The sequence below is a fragment of the Caenorhabditis briggsae genome, assembly GCF_000004555.2.
Source record: "Caenorhabditis briggsae complete genome, chrV, whole genome shotgun sequence".
Classification (NCBI taxonomy): Eukaryota; Metazoa; Nematoda; class Chromadorea; order Rhabditida; family Rhabditidae; genus Caenorhabditis; species Caenorhabditis briggsae.
This window is the reverse complement of record NC_013488.2, coordinates 15130477-15154803: the sequence shown is the minus strand read 5'-3', so window position 1 is coordinate 15154803 and position 24327 is coordinate 15130477. Positions and strand designations below refer to the sequence as shown.

At 40.0% G+C, this 24327-nt stretch overlaps 4 protein-coding genes across 4 annotated transcripts; 3 read left to right on the top strand and 1 right to left on the bottom strand.

Moving 5' to 3' along the window:
- Nucleotides 1-30: 30 nt before the first annotated feature.
- CBG27237 lies at nucleotides 31-333 on the top strand (the record flags this gene model as incomplete). The annotated part of the gene is made up of 1 exon (XM_045238176.1): nucleotides 31-333. The coding sequence occupies one exon, from the start codon at nucleotides 31-33 to the stop codon at nucleotides 331-333; it is 303 nt and encodes a 100-aa protein (XP_045098345.1).
- A 1076-nt stretch (nucleotides 334-1409) lies between these two features.
- CBG04757 lies at nucleotides 1410-2265 on the top strand (the record flags this gene model as incomplete). Its single annotated transcript, XM_002637898.2, has 4 exons — nucleotides 1410-1508; nucleotides 1779-1955; nucleotides 2001-2108; nucleotides 2152-2265. 4 exons carry the CDS (start codon nucleotides 1410-1412, stop codon nucleotides 2263-2265), a joined length of 498 nt encoding a protein of 165 aa, XP_002637944.2.
- A 2769-nt stretch (nucleotides 2266-5034) lies between these two features.
- Nucleotides 5035-5503, top strand: CBG27236 (the record flags this gene model as incomplete). The annotated part of the gene is made up of 2 exons (XM_045238175.1): nucleotides 5035-5205; nucleotides 5411-5503. 2 exons carry the CDS (start codon nucleotides 5035-5037, stop codon nucleotides 5501-5503), a joined length of 264 nt encoding a protein of 87 aa, XP_045098344.1.
- Nucleotides 5504-6278: 775 nt separating this feature from the next.
- Cbr-par-1 lies at nucleotides 6279-23904 on the bottom strand (the record flags this gene model as incomplete). Its single annotated transcript, XM_002637897.1, has 14 exons — nucleotides 6279-6392; nucleotides 7062-7179; nucleotides 7476-7587; nucleotides 7609-7742; nucleotides 9137-9261; nucleotides 10265-10510; nucleotides 10892-11123; nucleotides 13524-14091; nucleotides 14141-14423; nucleotides 14981-15088; nucleotides 15306-16109; nucleotides 16163-16295; nucleotides 23305-23522; nucleotides 23833-23904. The coding sequence occupies 14 exons, from the start codon at nucleotides 23902-23904 to the stop codon at nucleotides 6279-6281; spliced, it is 3267 nt and encodes a 1088-aa protein (XP_002637943.1).
- Between the last annotated feature and the right edge of the window lie 423 nt (nucleotides 23905-24327).

Here is a 24327-nt window from a genome sequence, read left to right as displayed (position 1 = left end):
ACGGGAAACAACAGCCGAGTCAGTTCGACAATGAATTTGTTGATCGCTGTTTTGTTATTCGCCGCATTGGCGGTCTATGTATTTGCAAGACCAGTGGATGATGTTCGATACAAGAGGGATAGTCCACCAGGACCACCAGATCATCCACCACCATCCCCTGATCCAAAGAATCTCATCGTGAAGAGAGACAGTGTGCCAGATCCAGGACCAAAAGCCAAAAGAGATAGTCCACCAGGACCCCCGGACCATCCACCACCACCTCCACATGCAGATCGTATCGAGAAGAGAGATCCGGGACCACCAGTTCCACCGCTTCCACTCCCTGGAAGATGATTCATTCTGTTGAAAAATTAAGATTCCAATAATAAACTTTTCATTTTCAAAGTATGACACTTTTGCTTTGCCCAGGATTTTCAGACAAATCAATCTCAATTCTTCGGAGAACAGCTGACACCTTGATCTTTTGCCTTGCTTCAATAACAAACCGCTAGTCAGCTTTTCTCTCCACTTATTCAAAAAATGGCTTCCATCCTCAAATTACTCGTCTTCCTTCTCATTTTTCTGAATCATGAAGCATCGGGACGGTTTGGTACGGATAAGGAGAATTACAATTGGTATGAAAAGAACCGTTTGAAGCAGAAATGTCTGAAAAGAGACGATCCATCGGGAAGGAATTCGGTTCGGCTTTGCTGGTTTTGGGTAAGTTTGGAATGTAAAAACACCCTCCTAACCGACAACTTTGAGCCTTTATATCTCATTTTTTGTGAAAGATACCAAAAACTGGTCAACTGATAATATATTTATCATAGTATCACCAATATTTTGTTAGTTGACCACTTTTTGATATGATGTCTAGGAGCAGAGGTAATTGAGCTCAAAGTAAACGTATAGGGTGAACTTCTTAAAGCGAATATGGTAGCTGAAAATACAAAAATTAAAGCGAATACGGTAGCTGAAAATACAAAAAAGGGTTCGAAATCAATTTAATCTGATCGAGGTTTACAAACAATGAAAACACAACTTCCAGTGGTTCCAAGCGACATTACATATTTTAAAATAGAAGTCATTTTTCTTGTTTATCCTTCTCATCCCCCTAACACCTGTTATCACTTGATTCCTCCCGCTTTTGCTTCAAAAACAAACTTCATCCTCAATGACCTCTGTTCCCTTCTTCCTAACTATTCTTCTAGCTACAAGCTTAGTATTCTGTAGGTTATCAACTGATAATGATAATCGACATAATTGGTATCAAAAGGCTCGTCTAAAGGCCTCATGCCTTGAAAGGGACAAGACGGAGGGGAGAAATGCAGTCAGTCGGTGTTGGTTTTTTGTGAGTACTCTGAAAATGGAGTGGTTTTGTTAATTTTCGTAATTTAAAAATCGAAATTACAATAAATTTTCAGGAAGGCATGAAATCCTGGTTTCGACGCTCTTCAATCTCTTGGTTCCCTGGAAAAACCAAGTCATGGAATCTCACAGAATTAACAGATCATTGCAATGATTATTATGTAGGTTTGTTAGATATTGTAACTTTGAAACTGATTATCTCGGTTACTGTGAGAGTCATCAAAAAGTGGTCTATTAACAAAATGTTTAGCATGATATCAGAGACATTTTGGCAGTTGACCTTTTTCTGACATCATTGAAATGAACTAAGATAAAGTTGATGAAAGTGGAAAGTTAATTATCTAAATTCCTACAAACGGTACCGGAAAAAATGTCGTTTTTGACGTCTCTAACAAATTTTACCTTATTTTCTACCGTAATCCATTATTCAGGTATGCATGGAAAACACGAAATGCTACAAGGACTACGTTTTATTCGAGACATTTGATCGATGTTCCCATGACGCTTTTTCTATTGGTCCCATGAGTTTTTGCAATAAAAAATTGAAAGATTTCCACAAAAATTCGCCAGGAATTCTGCCTTCATGTGTTGTCGATTTTCTGGAGAAGGTGGGTTTGTTCTTCTTTTATTCTTTGAAAAATAATAAAATTTAGGCTCCTCCCAAGAAATGGACCTGTGAAAATACAAAGTCCTTAGGAGACTGTTTATTGCCACAAGTTCAGAAACATTGTGATCCTGGATTATTACCAATTTTCAATGAGGTTTGTATGTTTTTCTGGAAATCCAAATGTTTGATTTTTGCAGCATCAAGCCGCTCGTCAGTACTATCTCGGTTGTGATGGCAAATTGAAATTCAAGGATATCGAAAATGTCATCGCGAATTCTACTACTAATTCGACTGAAATTGAGATTTTATAAAAAATTTTATTTCTAAAAAATGAATTAATTTTCAATAGTTTCTGAAAGATTTCATTCTGAATGGAGCTATCAAACTAGACATTTTTCTGAAAAACAAGTCATAAGTTATGAGTGATAACTTTATCTTTGTTAATCTGTCTCCTCCTCTAGCAGCTGTTATCTCTCGTCCCTTTTCTTCAGCTCTGACACTGTGACGTTGAGCCAGAAAAAAGTTCTCCACAACATTCAGTTTCAAATGACCTGTGCCCTCCGTTTTCTTGTTATTCTCCTACTTTTAACTTTAGTTTCATGTCACTTCAAATATAGAAGACCCAATTGGGATCGGGAGTTTCGTCTGAAAGAGTCATGTCGTGACAGGAACAACGTTGAGGAGAGGCTTGCTGTCAGTCAGTGCTGGTTTTTCGTAAGTATCACAGAAGGATTCAGATGAAACACATACCGTAAAACCTGTAATAAAAATACCCCCTTTCTTTCTACTTTGAGCTAATTTTTCTCGGTTTCTGGGAAAGATATAAAAAATTTGACAACTGGTAAGTTGTTCATCATAATATCACCAATATTTTATTGAGAAACATGGACTCAAACTTGGCTGTGTGGGGGGGGGGCTCTTCTTGGTTTTACGGTAAGCAATCTGTCAAGTTTTTCAATTATGGTAACATCTGAAATGGGCCAAATCATTGGGGTTTTCGAGCTCGGGAGTTTTTTTTTCAAGATTCAAGGAGTTCCCAGAAATTAACAACTTTAATGATCCTTCTTGCTGTTTCAACGATTTTTAGTCAAATTTATGAACCGGATAGCCCAGTTATTGTCACAACTGTAAAATTTGAGTTTCAACTGAATCGTTTCAAATTTCAGGAAGGCATGAAATCTTGGTTCCGGCGCTTTTCAATCTCTTGGTTCCCTGGAAAAACCAAATCGTGGAATCTGACAGAAATAACAAAACATTGCGATGATTATTATGTAGGTTTATTATAGATAAGGTAACTTTGAGGCTGATTATCTCGGATACTGTAAGAGGTATAAGAAAGTGATCAACTAACAAAATGTTTAGCATGATGTCAGAAAAATTTTGTTAGTTGATTATTTTTTGATATCTTCCACATGAACCAAAATAAATTAGGTCAATGTTTTAACATTAAAAGGGGTCTCATTCTATTACATGTTGCACAAAGGTACCGGAAAAGGTTAAACTGATTATTTCAGCTTTTTTGCCTTTTAGGCTGTTTTTGTCCAATTTTCACATTTTTAGCCTATTTCAAAACATGTGAATTGTATTTAACTACCAATTTTCAGTTTTTAATTTAAGTTTTACACAATTTTAACAAAATGTTGGCGAATTTTGGTCAGGCTGAACCACAGTCTGAAATAAAAGGCTGAAAAACGCAGACAAGGAAATCTCTAACAAACACTACAAACGTTATCGGAAATAGTTCAACTGATAAATCATGTCAGAAATCATGGAACAAGTTCTACCAGTTAGAAGTTTTGGCACTCTTCTAGAATCACGGAACGAAAAAAAACCACGGAACGAAAAATAAAATCACGGAACGAAAATTTTGGGTAATCCAAAAATTGCTAGGATCTTCATTCAAGTACTATCCAGAGATCTAACATTGACATTACATTTTCTTCGCTCAGTATCCAAAATGACACCCGAAATGTGGTATATTGAGTCCTTAAAGGTGGGGAGACAAGAAAAAAAATAATGTTCTCGAAATTCCGTCTGAATATGCCCCTCGAGGAGTTGAGCTAGCGGGGGCGAGGATTGAGAGTGCGGCGCCGCTACCGACTGAGCCACGCGGGCAAAGAGCCGGCGCCCGATTGCATACATAAAGGCGAAGACGCCGGCTGTACGCAGAGTGACATTAAGCGTTGTACACCGTGACGGTAGAATGCATACTCTAGCTACAAAAAAACTACCGAAAATCTCCTGTCCCCCCACCTTTAAGGTACACTAGTTGATAGTGTACATAGGACCTTTCCCAGATGTTCTGGGGGAAACACGATGATTCAGCCTAAGTCTATAATTGAAGAAATCTTTTCTAATTCAAAGTTAGTCTTCTTGGAACAAAATATTGGTCCGGAATAAGAATAGCCTTGGGCCGAATTGAGTAGAAATCTTGGCATGAAACTTCTTGTCTCGGATTTCTCATTTTTCAAAAATTGGATGATATTTTTGGATTGAGGAAGCTTTCTTCAATCACAGGCTTAGGCTGAAACGCCATGCTTCTTTTATCTGGAACACCCTAAAATGTCAGCAAGCTCAATAACTGCTTGATGTAGCTTTAAACTGAATTTTCAAATGTTCTACAGGTCCTATGTAACCTGTTAACTAGCGTATCTTAAGAAATTGATAAACCCTTTTTTAGTATACTTTTGGGTATTGGACAAAGTAAAATTGATGCCAAAGTTAGTATTACGAATACTACTTGTCAAAGTAAAGAAGATAGCAGTTTATTGGATTACCCAAAATTTTCGTTCCGTGATTCTAGAAGAGTGCCGAAGTTCTCTGACATTCTTCCAGTATTACCCGTTATTGATATATTTGCTCCCTATTTTTCCTTTTCTACCGGTTACATCTTTCTTGTGTCAAATATCTAAATTATCCCGTTTCCCCTCCCCTACTCAGATCGGCTTCGTGAGGGGCATTTTTTCTGAGTCTTTCATGTCCTGCCCTCTAATGTTTTATTCAACTGGTCAATAAATTAAATTAAATATCTCTAACAAATTATACCTTATTTTCTACCGTAACCCATTATTCAGGTATGCATGGAAAATACAAAATGCTACAAAGACTACGTTTTATTCGAGACATTTGATCGATGTTCCCATGACGCTTTTTCTATTGGTCCCATGAGTTTTTGCAACAAAATTTTGAAGGATTTCAACAAAAACTCGCCAGGAATCCTGCCTTCATGTGTTGTCGATTATCTGGAGAAGGTGGGTTTTTGACTCTTTTTTTCCGTTAAAAACTTTTTTTGTAAAGTTTAGGATGCTCCCAAAAAATGGACCTGTGAAAATACAAAATCCTTGGAAGACTGTCTATTGCCACAAGTTCAGAAACATTGCGATCCTGGATTACTGCCAATTTTCCATGAGGTCTGTATGTTTTTCTGAAAATCCAAATTTTCGATTTTCCTTGCAGCATCAAGCCGCTCGTCAATACTATCTCGGTTGTGATGGAACATTGAAATTCGAGGATCTAGAAGTCTTCAATTCTACGGATTCTACAAATTGAGATTCATAGAAAATAAATAATTTGCATTTCTTCATTTGATCATCACAGAGAGCGCAAGGAAAAAAACAAATGGGCGGCGGGTGAAGAATTTCGGATTCTTTGTGGGGGTGGGGTGAGGGATGTATGAAAATTTTTGGGAGGAAGAAAATGACTACTGTAATTAGTTAGACGATAGAAGAAGACAAAAGGAGGAAAATAGGGAAAACCATAATAATAATAATGACAAAAAAAAAGAAGAAACGCGATGAATACCCTAGTCGAGAAAAAATAGGAAAAGAGCGAATAATATAAAAAAGGGGCGGAGCGAGAAGAGACAAGGAGACAAGAATTTTCATAAATTTTCATAAAAAAATATTTATATTCATATTTTTGGTTGGTTGTGTGGGGGTTATATCATCCGGGTGGGGAGAAATTGTTTGTTTTTTTTTTTCGAAAATGCAAATGTTTTGAAGCAGCGAGGCGATGTGAAAAAAAGGGGCGGGAGGAGGGGGAAGAAAAATATATATAATAAAAATGGAATATTTTATAAAACAATGATAATGATAAAGGGGCGGAGCTTCTTCTTCTTCTTCTACTTTCAAAATGGTCCAAAAAATGGGGAATAAGGAGATAGGGAACCGTACTGATGGAGGAGGAGGAGGATAGGATGGAACAGAATTTCAGCTGATTTTCACTGAAATTTTAGTCTTGACGAGACGAGAGACGAAATGGATAAAAATTGGATAAGAACGTGAGGCGATTAGAGAGAAAAAATAAGTGAGAGAGAGAGAGAGGATTAGAGATTCAACTCCTGTGCTATCTTCGACGCAATGTTTTTGAATCCTATCGACGTTCCAGATATCCGCTTGAATCGGACACCATTCAGACTGAGACGTGGCAGTTTGCAGACCTGGAAATGATTTTTGGGATTTTAGGATTTTACTGATTTCAGAGGGTCATTTTTATGGTCATTTTCATATAGACATTAGCTTCATTTTAGGCCAATCAGGTAATTTTTAAAGCTCAGTGAGGCCAATTAGGTCATTTTTAAGACTAATTTAGGCCACTTTAGACCAGTTTCAAGCTATTTTCAGCCATTCCTAGGCTGTTTTCAGTTGTCTTTAGACTGATTTCAGAGCATTTCAGGTCCATTTTCATATGATAACTAGCTTCGTTTTAGGCCGACTTAGGCCAATTAGATAAATTTAAAGACTATTTCGGACCTACTTCAGACCCTTCTTTGTCATTTTCAGTCATTTTCAGACCTATTTAGACCTGTTTCAGAGAACTTTAAGTCATTTTTGACTGTTTCAGACCGATTTTTCGATTTTCGGAACCCCAAAAAAACTGATTTCAAGATTTTACACTGGCTTCAGAGTTGAATTCCAGAAGGATTGTAGATTGAGCTTCGTTTTAGACCAATTTAGGCCAATTAGGCCATTTTTAAGACTACAGATCATTTTCATCCATTTTCAGTCGTTTTTAGACCATTTTAAACCGATTTCAGAGCATTTCCAGCCATTTTATACTGCCTCAGACCAATTTTTCAATTTTCAAAATTCCAAAAAAGAAAGCTCACCTCCATTTCCCACTGAACCAACGAATCCGTATTCGGATCGCCGTGCACACACAGAATCATGTAGCGTTCTCGCTGCTCGTAGTCACAACCGTTCGCGTCCAACACTTTTCGAATTTCTCTGAAAATTCATTCAATTTGAAGAATTTGTAATTCTGAATTTTTGAAAAAATATTCGAGTTTTAGACCCTCGGAATTCTGAATCTTCTAGCGAGTGTATCACACTTTCAGACTTTTTTTCAGACTCTGAAAATTTTGAATTTCAATTTTTGAAGAATTTAGACATTAAAAATTTTTTAATTTTCAGAATTTCTAGAATTTTGAAATTTCACGTGCTCGAAATTCTGAATCTCATAGTCATACTTTCAGATTTCAGAAATTCAGAATTTAAAAAACTGCAAAATCTCCAAAACCAACCTCATCATGTCATCCGGCGCCAGCGACGACGTCGTCTTCATACTCCACGTGAATCTCAACGATCGTGGCTTGACGTCTCCTTCTTGTGTCATCGCTTGTGCTACTGGTGGTGCTGTTCCACCCTGACTCTGACTTCCAGGCGTCAGTGGTCCCGACGATTGTTCTCGAATCGCTGCCAGAGCGGCAGCAGTCTGCTGTCCCTGAGCGGCTCCGATGGTTCCAGCTCTGCTGGATACCGGCTGGGTCATACTCTCTCTATTGTGGTCTCTGCAAAATTTCAGAGGATTAGAGAGCTCTGGAGGGGGAGTGGGCGGAGCCTAGCGCGCAAGGATCTTGAGAAAGCGACAGAGTTCTAACGATAGGAAAACCAGAAAATCTCAAACTCTAAAAATTCTTTCAAAAACGAGAAGTGGAGAAAAGTGTAAAAGACGTAGAAAAGAGAAAGAAGAAGCCATAATAGAATGCCATGCCTTCTAAAAACCGCCGCCGCTGGTGTCAATTGTCTTCGATTCGATGCTGACACATTTCCTCCATTGAACAGTCCGATCAAAGATGACGTGGCAGAATTAGAAGACGTCGTCGTCGCGGATTTGGCGCCGAATGGAGGCTTGGATCGGAGGGGCGGGACCACAACAGAGGAGGAATTGAACGGTGAAGACGATGACGACACAACTTGAGATGGCCTAGAATCCAGTTGTCTAGTAGAAGTGGTTTTTGAGAAGACGTGCCGGTTCCAGGTGGATTCAGAGGATTCAGGAGAAGCGGGAGAAGAAGGAAAACATACTTTTTCTAGCAACAAGAGGCAGCGCGAGCAACTAGCAAAAAATCAAGCATGCTTAAAAACATCAATGCAGAGCAAAAGAGCAACAACATTCGGTAGCTGAGGGGTATTGTAGGCGGCAGCAAAGCTTGCAGGATGGATACCTTTGTGTCATCGACATCGAATGATGAAGTGAAGATCCACGTGGTTGATGGGCGGCCGCCGTGCTGCTACTGTAACAATACGAAAGATAGGAAAATGAGTAGTAGTAGGTGTGTGCCCAGAGCATTCGTTTTTTAGAGGGGTGGTGGTGTGATTTTTAGGTGCTATTCGAAGGGGGAAGTGGATTGCTCATCATAAAAAAAACGGATTACCAATTGGTTAGTAAAAACAAAATTACCTATTGGTTAGTAAACACAAAAATAAGACAAAAAAAAACGAAACACAAGCACTTTATGGAGAAATTGAACAGAAACAGAGATGGCGTGCTGAAAATTAATTGAAAAAGACCAGAAAAAAAAATTGAATTACATCAAAATTATAAAACCGAAAAAATTATTTTTGAGGAAAAATTAAAAATCAGGCACCGGGGAGAGAATAAAAAACATAGAATTTTACATGCACTTTTTAGAAAAAGAGATATGAGGGGGCGGAGTCTAGAAAAATCCCTTTAATTACTTAATTAGGGTGATTAACCAGGAGTGAAAATTAGAACATAGCTAGGCCGGGAGAATGTACTTACCCCAAAGAATTACTCTAGTTTTTTTTTAAATTTTCAGTTAGTTGGGTGTGGTGTGGTGTGATTATGGGATGGTATAGAATGGACAAGTTAATATGGGGGCCCCAAATTTTTTCGAAAAAAATCAAAAAATTTTGAATTTAAAGTTTTCGATGCACGAACCGTCTCGTCAATTTGCTCAATTTGCTCCAAATCGTTCCCTCCGTGTTGTTAGCCGACGCACCAGTCGCACCAATGGATACGTTGGCTGGAGTGTCGCCAATCTCGTCAGATCCATCGTCTCCGCCCTGAAAAAAAATACTGCGTTGGGAGGAAGTAGAGAGATCCTAAAACCTGGTTTAGAATGACATAGAGAGACGCGTTTTTGCTCCTAGAATGGATTTTTTCTGGTGCCCTTCTAATACAGGTTTTATGGTTGAAAATTAAGAAATTTCAATTATGAACAGGTTAAAAGTTAAATGAGAACTCATAAAGTTATCAAGGACCATGGGTCCTAAAGTTAAGCTCCGAAAATGCAAGATTTTATTTTTCTAGAAATCTTCTCTAGCGCGACAGCAAGAATTTTCAGCTGTCGCGCGCGCCGCTTACTCGTAGATGAGTGAACCGCTATCACGACAGTAGCAACATCATGTTGTCGCTCTAGCCGTTCACTCATCTACGAGTAAGCCGCTAGCGCGACAGCATGAAAATTCACCTGTCGCGCTAGCCGCTTACTGGTCGATGAGTGAACCGCTAGAGCGACAGGAGAATTTTCTTGCTGTCGCGCTAGCCGGTCACTCACCTGGGAGTAATCGGCTAGCGCGACAGGTAAGGATACTGCTGCGTTGAGTGAAATAGTTTTGTAATTTTTGTCACTATTGTCACCCTGTTCCTATTTTTCAACTCGTTTAAAGGCAACTAAATTTTGGGCATAGCCTATTCTGAGCATAGCAATGGTTATAAAACAAATCATGTCTAAAAATCGTTTGGCGCAATTCTCGCTCTGAGAATTCGAAAAAATTGAAGCTATGCAAAAGAAGCTGTAGCCTTGTAGGACGTTCACAAATCGGAAAAAGGACACACCACCAGTGGTGAGAACTGCACACTTTCTTTTTGTTCAAAAAACTTTTGGAACGTGACGGACATTTTGGAAGACACAAAAAGGCGAGAAAAAAAAGAGAAAAATCAAGGAACAGGGTGGTGTTCAGCGTAATTGGAAAAGTAGTGAAAAGTTCTTTTTGGGTTGATAAGTTTGTTGGTTGTTTTAAAAAAATCTTTAAAAAAATCAAAGGAAACCAAGAAAAACGCTACCTTATCCTTTTCGGTCTTTCCATGGAACGTTTGCCGATTTCTAGTGTTTCTGGGGAACGCCGATGAAGACGTTGGCGCTCCAGACGTGATCGTTGTCGTCGTCGGCATCTGATACGCGGACGGGGTCACTGAGAACGACGCGTTATGGGTTAGTTGATGCTGATGATGTGGTTGGCCAGAAGACGTTGGTGCCGTTGTTGAAGAGGAAGAAGAAGAGGAAGTTGATGATGGCTTCGTATGACATTGCTGTTGCTGAAATTGCTAAATTCTGAAGCTGGAATTGAAGCTTCAAAAGAATTTGAAGGGATGCAAAAAACTCAAAGATAGAAAAGAAATAGTAGAAGAACATCCTGAAACTCTCTGCACTCTCATTCCATCAATCTACATGTAATCAAAAATTACGGGCCGTGCCGCGGTCGGCCCGGCCCGTTGTAAGTCTAAAAAACCAGGTTTACAACAAAGGGTAAAAGGCTATCAAAGGGTTGCACATAAGGGAATGCTTTAGGGATATGATAAGCTATCAGGCAATCTGCGCATTCTATTATTCTCATGTATAAAATAAATATTATTTAAACCGATAGGAGGAGAAAAAACTGATGCACCGAAAAATATCGAAAAATGACGTACCTGACTAGAAGCACCCGATTGTTGAGGAGCACCCGATGATTGTTGATTGCTGGCCATATTGGCTGCACTGTTAGTGGTAGCCGAACGAGACATTTGTTGGGAGGTGGCTCGTTGTGGTGGCTGTTGGCTGTTGCTCGGTGATTTCCCGCCACTCTCGCTCAGTTTCAGAGACTCCATCGCTGTCATCATCTGCGATGGAGGCATCGATGGCGATTGGTGGATCATCGACGGCCTAGAAATGAATAGAGATTACCGATGACATGGACGGGACAAGGGACTTTTTTCTAGGTTTTAAGATTTTTAAATTTCTGAACTTCGGAGTCTCAGAATCTCAGAATATCTGAGTTTTTTGCCTTCTTAAGTGCCAGAATTTCAGAAACTACACATTTAAGAATTTTAGAATTTCGAAATTTCGGAATTTGATTCTCAGGTTCTCAGGATTTCAAAATTTTAGAATTGGGGAATCACAGATTTTCAGACATTTGAAATATCAGAATTTCAGAAACTTCAAATTTCAGAATCTCAGAATATCAGAACCTCAGAATTTCGAAATTTCCAAATATCAGAATCTCAGATTCACAAAATTTCAGAACCCCAGAATCCCAGAATAAGGCAACTTCAAAATTTCAGATTATTAAAATTTCCGAATCTCAGATTTTCTGATTGTTAAATTTTTAGACTTTCAAAATATCTGAAATTCGGAACCAATTTTTGACAATTTTCGGCCATTTTTCCAATCATTTCCAGCCAAAACCACAGAAAATCGACAATATTTTTCGGACCAAAAAAGTATGTATTTAGTACGATCCTCCGATACTTTCGGAAAGTAACTTTCCCCGCGCAAAATGTTCAAATTTTTTCAATTTTTTTTCCAAAAAAAATCAAAAATGACCAACCACAACAACCTCAAAAAACCGCCCTCTACAAAACACAACACTCTCAAAAACGACAAAATTTTTGTGAAATAAAAAAACGATGGTAGTCAGAGAGAAGAGGAATTTCGAGCAATCAAAAAAAGAAGTAGAAAAAACTATGCACCATTCTAAACGACGACGTTCTTTTGAAGTATGGCGACGTCGTCTTTAATGGAGACATCACCGGCGGCGCGGTTTGCGGTTCCACAATCACACTTGACGACGTCGAGTTCGACGTTGGCGGTGTCGGAAGAACGCCACGTGGCACTCGAGAAGCGGCAGTGGACACATAAAGTGCACGCATCTGACGATCCAGTGTCGTGTCATCTGGATACGTCCGACCGGAGTTCGGTGGCGTTTGAAGGTGTCTCGAGTCTACAACCATTGTCTGATGACGTCGGCGTTGGGACGGAGCTGGCGGCTCTGAATGCCGCTCTGATAGCGCTTCTGATGGCCGTCTTGGGGTTTCTGTTGTGGACGATGTTGTTGAAGAGGACGCAGATGACGTCGATTCCAGGAGCGACTTCAGAAGGCTGTTGAGATGCAAATTTTGCCAGATGAGGGGGCTGGAAACGAAAGGAGCACACTCTAAACGGTCACAAAAAAACAATCAATTTCAGCCAAGAAACTTTAAGAAAAGCATGCAGGACTTTGGAAACATAAAATGGGGAACGGGGGGAAAAGACATTGAAAAAAAGAAAGGACGGGGAGACAGAAGAGAAAGAGAGCATGCAGGAAAAATTAAAGGAAATTTGAGGGAATTTGTCATGGGGACGGGAAAACTAGACCAAAGAAACGAACGAACATCGAACCATACACACAACCGATTAAAATCAAAAAATGGAGATTCGTTTAGTCAAGTTGGCAAGTTCGCTCCATTGATAATACCATCTCAATGGAGCGATTTTTCCAGCAGCAACTAGAATAAACGAGGGAAACGGCTCCTGGACGTTTCGGAATTTGACGTTTTGGAACCCGACGTTTCCGAACCCGACACTTTAGAAACCGACGTTACAGAACCCGATGTAATACAGAAAAGTTCTGAAACGTCGGGTTCTGAAATGTCGTGGCTCGCTCCGAAACGTCCAGGAGCCAAAAAATGCGCAAATAAGAGTTAGTGGTAAAGAAAAAGGAAACTAAGGATTAGGCTAGAAAAAAGAGGAAAAAGTGAAAAATCTGAAAAAATATATATCAAAGAGAGAGTGCTGAAACAGTGGAATGCGGTAACTTTTTGAGGTCATGTGGTCATTTTTCAATTTTTTGGAAAAATTTGCAACGCGACAGAGGTAATAAGAAACAATGCTTCGTATAGATGGAATAGCTTCCCGACCCCAATTTTTTGAAAATATTTAAAAATCCCAAAAATACTGTTAAGGATGGGGAAAAGATATGATAAGAAGACGAGTTAGCTGTGTGTATGGCCATACTATGGGGTGGAGGTGCAGAAGGTGATTTTTAATTTTTTTTTTCGCTTTTTTTGAGAGCCAAAAACATTTTTCTTGAAAAATATTTCGTAAAACAAGGGACACCTTCAATAGAAGGGCCCCTCTAATAGAAGGGCCCTCCGGAGGTATCGGACCAATAGGAGTGCCGGTCCTTCTAATAGAGGTTTTACGATATTCTCGTCGATTTTGAAATTTCAAAAAGGTGCAGAATAAGCATTATAACTGCGTGTAGGTGATCTTTCAGGTGCATCGAACAAGTAATCAAAAACTCACTTCGTCTCCTTTGGCGCTTCACTTGACGCCTTCTCCTGCTTCTGCTGTTCTGAAGATGTGACGTCTTCTGATGGCGCTACAACTGGAGATGTCTGTGGTCCGACACCACCAATAAGTGGCACATTTCCATTCTGATGCTCGCTATTGCTCTCATCATCGTCTTCACGAATCACTGGCTCCGTAGGGGCATGTGATATTTGAGAGCCAGACTTCTGAAGCGGTGCTGCTGCTGCTGACGTTGCAGATGTTGTTGCGTTGGCACCACCAGCTGCAGGCGTCTTATTGATCAATTTGGACATCATCGACGATGACGTCAACTGATTCATATATTGCTGTTGTTGTTGTGAGTGGTCGCGTTGACTTGGGATGCCGCCAGTGTTGGCCGCAACGGCTCCAGTCGCAGTTCTATGCGATTGCACAGCAGCTGAATTCAACGGAATACGTCCCTTCGGATCAATCTTCCGTGTTCCAGCAGTGATTCCAGACGATGGTTGGTTTGTAGACGAGGTTGCAGTAGAGTTTCTATTGAACAATGGCGGGATTTGAGCGATTTGTGTGGTGTTGGATGCTGAAAATCAAGGAATTCAGATTACTGTACCCATGGATCATGGTCTTACAAGGCTTATAACTCGGCGGTTGCAACAAACTGATCGCAGCTTGTCGACTCGTCGGCTGAGCTCTCATTTGAACTCCTCCGTGTCGCGTTCCACTCATCACTACAGTACCACCAGCTCCAGATGCGGCCGCGTCGTTCTGAGAACTTCTTCTAGATGATGAAGATCCGGAGGCAGGGGCAGCAGAGGATTGGTGCTTTTGGGCGTTGGCTGCAGAGGCCAGGGCGGCTCCAGAGGTGATGGAAGGACCGGTGGCGGTGGCGGAGGATCGGGAGTATCGAGAGGGCTGGAATCGAGGAGAAACGGTGAAAATAACGGGAGGGAAGTATATAGAGAGAGCTAATCATGCTGAATTTTGGACATTTCATGCAATAAAACTTTCTGGGGTTACTGTAGAGTGCAACACAGAATCACACAAGTGGGATATGTCACTCACTGAAGCAGAGCCTCCAGACGCTGATGATGACGTCACATGCTCCCTAGTGATGACGCCGGCCGGGTGCTGACCCAACGACGATGAGACATTGATCGACGAGTGACTGAGAAGCGATTGGGCCATCGTGATCTCGCTGGCGTCCATCTGTAGAGACAAAACACGCAGATTTTTAGATTTTTAGAATTTCAGCAAAATAGAATGGAATGTATATATATATATATTGAAAGCGAGAGAGTGGAAATGTTAGCGGTTTTGTTTTGGGATCGAGGGAATTCATTGAAAAAATACCATGCTTTTAGAGAGAATTTTTTTTCGGCAGCAGAGGGAAATCGGGGTTATTCTGATGATTGATTTTTCATAGGCAACGTGAGGAGGACATGTATTCAGGAAGGGAAGATAAAACTCACATCAGATTTTCGTTCTCCTAGAAGAAGATAAGTGGCATGGATGTCTTCGAACTTCTCCTTTTCGACACTTTCTAGAATCGTTGCTTTGTTGAAGCCCAGTTGGAAAATCTGGAAAAAAAAGAATTCGATGGTATTCCGGAAAAAAATCGAACTACCGTAACCTAAAATTGATTTCATTTCCAGGACTTATATTCTCGCTTTTTACTGCTTTTCATCAAGTGGAAAAACAACAATTTGGAGCCCAAAAATCGAGAAAATTAATTCGGAAAATTGAAAATACCTTTAGGTTACGGTAGTGTGACGTTATGGAACCTCTCTATCTCACCTGTATCAACTTCTCGATCCTCTGCTCATCAATCTGATCCTTTGGCGGCTCGATGAACGGCTTCAGCTCATCATCCTCGTATCCAACATTCATCCATCGATCCTTCATAATATTATCCAGCGATGATCGTCGTTGTGGATTGATAACCAAGAATTTCTTCAACAAGTTCTCACAATCCGTCGACATGTAAAAAGGAATACGATACTTTCCACGCAGCACTCGTTCTCTCAACTCTTTCAAATTCTGTCCATCAAACGGAAGACTTCCGGAGACGAGTGTGTATAAAATGACACCGAGACTCCATACGTCGACTTCTGGACCATCGTACTTCTTTCCCGAGAATAGCTCTGGAGCGGCGTATGGCGGTGAGCCACAGAACGTGTCGAGTTTGTTTCCCAGGGAGAAGGTATTCGAGAATCCAAAATCGGCAATTTTAATATTCATATCCTGATCCAACAGCAAATTCTCTGCTTTTAAATCTCGATGAATAATATTTTTCGAGTGCAGATACTGGACAGCCGATACGATTTGCCTGAACTTTGCCCTCGCTTCCTTCTCCTTCATCCTTCCATGAGCTACCAAATAATCGAACACTTCACCTCCAGACGCGTATTCCAGAACCAGATACAGCGTCTGTTCAGTCTCCATCACTTGATACAGTTTCACAATATTCGGATGATCCAATTGTTTCATAATTTTCACTTCACGGAACAGTTTTTGCAGGCTGGATGGGTTTAGGGCAGTTTTATCGATGATTTTGATGGCGACCTCGTGTCCAGTGATGACATGCTTCGCGAGTTTCACCTGGAAGAATTTGATGGCTACAGTAATCCTCCTAACAACAAAAAAGAACTCACTTTTGCAAAATTTCCCTTTCCAATTGTCTTAAGAAGCTTATACTTTCCAACGTGCACATCCTGATCATTTCGTCGTGCCGCCGATCGACTGGACATTCCCGATTGGCCAGATGAGCGAGCATGTGATGAAGAGCTGAAAATTTCAGATGTGATTATTGATTGAAAATATCAAATTTTGATTTTTATGATAATAACTTTTTTCTCTGATGATGTGTGACATGGTCTCCGTCCGGTGACACCTTCATAGTTTTCTTTTTAGCTGAGGAAGGAGGAATAGGTACTGTAGAAGTAGGGGAACCTTCTGTTATGCTATTCTTCTTCTTCTCTTTAATGCTATTCTTCTTCTTCTCTTCAGATTCAGAAGACGTTCGTCTCTTTTTCGATATCAGAACAACGCATTCTGATGCCTCATCGCCCTCCTCCTCCTCCTCTTCTGGAATCGTCGTGGCTGTGCTGGGCTGACACATGAATCTGGCCAGAATAGACGAGTATGCCGCGTTGAGCATATCGAATTAGGTCAAATTGAGGGGCCGAAAAAGATGGGATGGAAGTGGACGAAGGGCGGAGCACAGTGGAAAAACAGAGAGGAAAAAACCGAAAAGGAGAAGAAGATGGGCGGCCTTTTCTTCTTCTTCTTCTTCTTCTTTTCCATATACATCCATCCCATCGTTTTCCGGGGGGCTATCCACACTTTGGAGACACAAATTGCATCTTTCTCTCTCTCTTCAATAAGTGTGAAAGGCCTCTTTTTTCAGGAGAGCACATCCATTCGGAATTTCGTCGACCTCGCTTTTCTTTTTCTAGATGATGATGGGGGTCCCCACCACACGACAAATGGTCCAGCAAAGGACGGAAGCCGTGCTCTGCTCTGTGTCCAAAAGTGCTCTTGCTCTTCAATAAAATCGTCGTCGTCCCCATGTCTAATTTCCCGTCGTTTTTTTTCCATTTCACCCAAATGTTTTTTTCGCGTATTTCACTTGGATGCGAATTCCATCTCATCCAATGACGGACGCGTGGCAATTCGTCGAATTCAATGAGCCAGGAGACGTGCCGGACTCGGACGTCATCCGGCTCTGCTTCATTTTGAAGAAAAAATGGGCCAAAACGGGGGAAGGAAATGACGACTTTTACGGCTGATTTAATGAAAAAAAAGTCCGAAATAGGAGGAGTAGAATAGTGTGACGGAGGTTAACGGGGGCGGGTGAAAAGTTGGAAAAGTTGATTTTGAGTGTTTTTTTGGATGGAGGAATTGGTGAAAAATCTTGCGAAATAAGGGGTTCTCGAGTACCAGAAATTGAAATTTAGTAGAAAAAATTTCAGGTCGTCATATCAATTTTTATCAAGATTGGGCAATTTTGAAAATTTCAAAACTCCGAGTTTAAATTGCTTGGATAGAGCTTATTTTTTGTGAGATAACGATTTCTCGATACCAAAACTGACTTTTCGAATTTTTACGACCTAAAAAACCTACTAATTATACTCGTCCACTCGGCCCCACTTGCACTCGGTGTCCATCATTTTGGACCAGCTTTTTTCCTATTTTTAAGGCTAAAAACGAAAAAAAATATTCTGGAACGGTTTTGTCCAGGGCGTATACTATGTCCTGGCCGTTGGGACGATGATTCATCTCTCAGGGAAAAAATATTATGAGTCAGATCTTTCCAATGTTTTCAGAGAAAACCAAAAGAATAAAAGAAACCTGGTCAATTCGTATTCCGGAAAAACAATAGTTCGTGGTTGCTGTTCAGGAGGGTAGTACACAGAATAACAGTTTCTAGAAGAAGACGTTGACGGTGGAGGGTCAGAATCACAGCACAGGTCGTCTAGGTCCAGCGCAAAGGCGTAGGATTTCTTAGCGGTCATCATAGTTGCCACGTGGCACTAGAATCCAAAATCCAGAATATAAAAGTTTCGAATGGGAAGAAGAAGCAGGCAAGAGGACAGGTGTGTCAACCAGTCTCTGTGTTCAGTATGAAAAATGAGTCAGTATGAAAAATTCTCTGTCTGATGCTCTGCGTCTCTCGCTGCTAGAGAAAAAAAAATAGAATAGAGAACTGTCTTTCCGATAAGTCAATAATAAAAACTGAATAGAAATAGGTGGGAAGGAGGCGAGGGGAAGAAGTTTTTGGGTTCTTTATAATCGTACTAACCGTGTCTCGACTCTTCTCGAGCGGGAGTCAATTGACGCCTCGTCGTGGCAGCACTAAATGGAATAATGGGTTGGCGGGTGTAGGAAGTAACATGATCATTATACAAAAGACGAAAATCTAGTTGTTAGAGAGCATTAGACATTTATGATTTTCTACTTAAGGAACTATCAAATTTGAGCTCAATTATCTCACTTCTTTCAAAAGATATCGGAAATCTAGCAACTGATAAAATGTTCCTCATAGTATCACAGACAATATATCAGTTAAGAAATTCTCGCTATCTCTCACAGGAACCGAGATAAATTTGCTAGAAGCTGAGAGCCCTTCTATTACAGGTTAAATCTTTTTTTTGCTCAACAAGGTGTTCCATATGACTCATTGGTTTCCGATGTGTGTATTTCCATATAGTGTATGGAACATTGGAATGATAGATAACGCTTCTTCTAGACACCAGTGGGGGTGTATGCTCAGTGAGTCAGGAAAGTTTATTGGGGGCGAGAGAATGGAGGAGAACATGGAAGGAACGGGTTAGGTTACAGGTTACATGGTAAGCCAGATGGTACACAATATTTGGAACATTGGCTGAGAAATGATCGCCGATCAAAAAAAACTTGTCAAGTTTAACTTGGTGAACTTTAGAAACTGGTCAATTTAGAATTTCTGAGATCGGCTGGCCTAACTTTCAGAGTCATGTTCTAGAAACTCAAACAAAAAGAAACTGTTGGCCTAACTATAAGATGCATGGCCTAGAAATCTTCCAGAGTCATGGCCTAGACACCATAGAAAATTATCTCGCGGCTCAACTTTCAGAGTCATGGTCTAAAGATCCCACCAAAAAGGATCTGGTGACCTACCTTTCTGATACATGACCTAGATATCCTAGAAAATTATCTGGTGGCCAACTTTGAGATGAATGGCCTAGAATTCCAAACAAAGAGGATCTATTGTATCCTAAAACCTTCAAAAAACGCTGGCCTAGAAAACGAGCTGGTGGCCTAGAAAATTCAGAACGATTTTTCCACATTTTTCTGATCAGAGTGCTTTCTGTCAAACTCACTCCGGCGGTTTCCACATAAACTTCATTACTTCTCTGATTACAGCTCCACGTGGCAGTGTGTCCCTGGAAGCCGTCAACCCATATGACGGCTCGCGCCCTAATCAGAGCCAAATGTTTAGCCAAATTTCAGCAGCTTTGCGGAACTTCCTGGTCCTTATTTTCGAGAAGTAACGAGTAGCCGTTTGGGGACGGAACCAGATTTCGTTTGATTAAAAAAAATGGGATGTGCTATGAAAGAAGCAAAGCGGTTCGTTTGAAAGTAAAAAAAGATAGAGAAGAATGGCGTCAATGTCAGTGAGTCGCTGGGCTGGGGGACGGGATGAGAATCAGTTTTTTAGGCACAAAAAAAACGGAATATATGGAAGGAGCTGAAGGCCCCAAGGGCTATCACGACAAAAAGTTGAGAAGAAGAAGAAGAAGAAAAAGAAACATGAAGAAAGCAAGCAGAAGTTGGGGCAAAAAAGTCTAGAGGATGGGCTGACAAGAAGAAGAAGACGAAGGATATGGAGAGCACCCAAAAAACTCGCAGTGATAGATGGGTTTTCTCGAGTGATTCCGAACGGGTTCGGAGGGGATTTTGGAGAAGGGGGAATTGGGTGTGGAGATGAAAAAGAATGGAGAATTTCAGAAGTCTGGAAGTCAGAAGCTAATAATTCATGGCTCCAAGAAGCTAGATGCTGTTCTTAGTAAGAGCAAAGGATTCCAGAAGGCATGGAGCTCAGGAACCTCAGTTATTCGAAGTTTTGAGGACTCTTAAGTTTTCAGCATCAAAAGCCCTTCGAATCAGATAGAATCTAAGAACTCATTAGCTTGGAAGTATTATGATTTGAAAATCGAAACGTTTCAATGTCTCAAAAATTCCAAAAACGCGAATTCAGAAAATCCAATTTTTCAAAATATTCAAAAAATTTAATTTTTCGCAATTTCAATTTTTTTGAACATTCAAAAAATTCAGAGAATTCATACTCATGTATTATTCTAAAACAGAAATTCTAAAGTTTCAAAAAACCGGAATTTGAAATTTCGCTTTCAGGATTTTGAGCAAATTGAAAAATATCGAGTTTCAACTCAAACTTTTTAGAGAGCCTACTCAAATTTTTTGCTGACCCAGATTTTTCCAAATTTGAAAATAACACCTTCTGATCAAACAGCTCGACAGAACATGCAAAAACGTTCAAACCTTCTAATCACACCAAAAAGTGCTATTATCAGTGACAAAACAAGAGAAAAATAATCTATTTGGAATATATACACTTTTGGCGGCGCTTGACGTCATCAGAGCAACACCACCACATAAAGATGTTTTTGCAAATTTTCCGTTTTTCGGAGAAAACTGAAGGACATTATATAGTTTGGTCAAGAAATAATGGGCGTTTCGAAGATCCTAGAAGACGTCTTGCGGAACGGCGGCAACGTGATTTTCGTCGTACTTTTTCAAGTAGAAGAAGTAATCGGGGTGCGAAACCCCCAGACCCTAGGAGGAACTTCTATTCCCGGAAAGGATTAAAAGACCAGAAGGGGTTCTCCAAATTCAGAGGAGCCACAGCAGAATAGATTAGAGCCAATGGCTCAGCAGTGTATCCCATTCAAAAATTCCAGATTGCTCTCTCTTTTTTTCAAAGAATGAAGAGAGAGAGAGAGAGAGAGAGAGAGAGAGAGAGAGAGAGAGAGAGAGAGAGAGAGAGAGTGAGAGAGAGAGAGAGAAAAGTTCCATGTATGGAAATAGTAAAGCTCTTTTGAATTGGAACAAGACAAATGGGGAGAGAGGCAAGAGTTGAGACACTCTCCGATACATATGAATAGCCATAGAAAAAATGGAGCTTTGGACATGAGAAAGGGGATATAGAACTCTTTGAATGGACGAAGATATTATAGAAAATGGACGAAGAAAAAGAAGGACGACGATATATGAAATATGATGTAATTGAAGAATAAAAAACATCATTTTTATCATTTTTGATTTGATAAACTTGTCTTTTCGAGCTTTTGGGATAAGGGAAAAAAGAAGAAAAGTGACGGTGTAGCTGGAGAGCTCTCGTTGTTTCTATGATTCTGGTACAAAAAATCGGGACAATGTCCCATAACGACAACTACAGTAACCTAAAAATGTTTGCATTTTCAGGATTTGTTTTCTCACTTTGTCGAAAAATTACAATTTTTTGATGGTGAAAAAAAATTGACTCAAAAATCACGAAAATCGAGAAAACATAAATATTTTCAGGTTACTGTAGTTTTCGTTGTGGGACCAGAATGATAAAAAGGTCAAAATCTCTCCTTTTAGAACGTCGTCTTTATGAATTTCTGGAACATAAAAGAGGCATCAAACCAGCCAATCGCACCCTCTCAAGTGCTCCAAAAGTGGGTTTTTCATCGAAAAACAACATCGGCTAGATGTCATATAAAGCAGAAAATAAGAGAAAATAAGCCAAAAAGTCATGTCGATATGGGAAGAATATAAATAAGAAGCAAAAAGAAACAAAAAATAGAGACGACACTAGATGGCAAGACGAAAGTCAGAGAACTCAAGAAGACGAGGAAGAAAAGCGGAGGGAAGGCCTAATTTGCATAATATTCGAGTAGCAGAAGAAGACGACGAAGCAGTGCCTACACTCCTTATTTCTTGCCCACCACCCCTAATTATTGGGGCTTGTTCGTCGCGCTGCTTCGTCACGCTTTCAGTGACTTCGTTATCTAAATGAGGAGGAGTTCAGAAGATGTTCAAGAAGCTAGGTAATCAGGGCTGAGGTCTGAGATGGCCTAGAAAAGGAAATCTAGGCCACCTAGGTTCAAAATAATCCTTTTGTTGTTCTATATGCAAATTTTGAAACTATTTTTCCTAGATTAAAAATGGTCAGAAACGGAGGTTTTAGAATAAATCAAAACTGCTGTATTACACTACTAACGTCATAGCAAAAAAAAGAGTCAAAACTGACAAATCAAAAAACAACACCACTAGTGTTATCAGTTATCAGTTGTCCACTATATGGAAAACGATGGAAAAAAAATTCCAAAATTAAAAAATGTTTTAGTTTTCAAAGTACTCTCTTTCTGGAAAAAAAATAGTGTTGGGGTGAGCACAAAGCCGCCGAAATCTGGGTGCAAACAACCCGCAGAGAGAGGAATACCGAGTAGCTAGAGAGTCAGAGAAATTCGAAAAACAAACAATTTTCGAAGAAATCAACCGACAAAAGAAGTCTTTTTTGAAAAAAGATGAACACAAATTGACTGACTAGAGAAGGGTGAGAAAAATGCGAGACGGAAAATAGAACTTTGAAGTTAGTTCTCACTAATTTGGGGGCGAGAGAAAACGGCGGTTTGAACTGTGATTTTGGAACATTCTTGGGTCGAAAATTGCTTAATTTTGTACAAAAATGTATGTAGATTCACATAAAAATAGTGAAAAAATATAAAAAATTCCTAAAATGCAAAAAACCGCATCAAAAAAGCGAAGTGGGATCCGGTGACCTAGCGGCCGAGTGTGAGTTCTCTAGTCCATTTGCTGCAAAGAAGCCCGCGAATTAAAACTTTTCCTTGATTTTCAGCTGTTATACCGGGTTTTCCTGGAGAAAAATCAACGGAAACCATGAAAACCCTGAAAAAATCTGGAGAAAAACGCTGAAAATTGGAGATTTTCAAATGCTAGCAGCGGCAAATGCGGACTAGAAAACTCAAGCTCGTCCATAAGGGCCAACTCATTTTTTTTGCTATTTTTTGAATTTTTTTTCTTTATTTTTATGTGAATCTAGTTGATTTTCTGCACAAAAAAAACTATCTTTAAATGTCACTTTCCAAGTTTTTTGCTCATTTTTCAATTTCCAGAATGAAAAATCGATAATTACTGTTTTACGATTTGGACCATTCGGAGACCATTTCCACACACACACACACACATTTATCCACATTTTATCCTGAAAAAAAAAATTCAAAATGCTCACCCTCCACCAGTGGTCGGATGCGATCTACCGCTACTGCTACTCGAATATCGTGCCGATCCTCCGCCAGTCGACGCCGTCGGCACTCCAGAAGACGTCGTCGTTGTTCCAGATGACGTGCCACCTGATGGCGCAGTCGTCGTTCCGTTCATTTCAGTGGATTGTTGGCTTGTGGGCTGTTGACGTCGATGGTGATGGGATTCTTGAGGACGTGTCGACTGCTGGAATTTTCAGAAATTAGGCGGGAATTGGAAAAAAAAATAAATCAGAATTTCGGTTTTAGAAGGAGAGTGCTAGAGCTACCGTAAAACCTGTATTAGAAGGGCCCTACTATTGTTCCAAGGTATTTCTGTGAAATCTCAAAATTTCCGGAATATTTTTCACTGAAAACTTACGGAAAGTTTCAATTTCACCGGCCTCACCGCCCTACTCGGAGGGCCCTTCACTTAGAGGTGCCCTTCAATTAAAGGGGCCCTTCTAATACAGGTTTTACGGTAGCATAAAATTTCAGGATTTTAAAAGGATTTCTACCTTGTTCGCTGTCGCAGAAGAACCATTTTTCTTGCTAGAAATACCCATAAAATAGCTAGAAACTGTGGACATTCTCGAATTTTCTCTGCGAAAAAGGCGAGAAAAATGTGGCGATTCGATTCTTGTCTCGATTCAAAGAGAGACAGAGAATGGGATGATTTTTTCCTTTTTTCTCTTACTCCGTATATTGGAAAAAAACCGCTCTTCTCTTTCTCTTTTTTCAATGCAACAAACAACATTCTCATTCTCCTCCCACCAGATTTCCCCCTATTATTTCTCAATTTCCGGTGGTAATTTCGTATTTTTTCTATTTTTTTTCTAAAGCAATTTTCATATATTTATCATAATTTCAGAGTGACGAAATTCAAAAAAAGAGAGGAAAATTCGAAACAATCAGTGAAAAAAGAGGCAAAAGGAGAACGCCGTTGTCACAATATTTTCATCATCAAATAACAAAAATTCTTCCCTCTGATTGTCTGCCTGCCTCTCCTCATT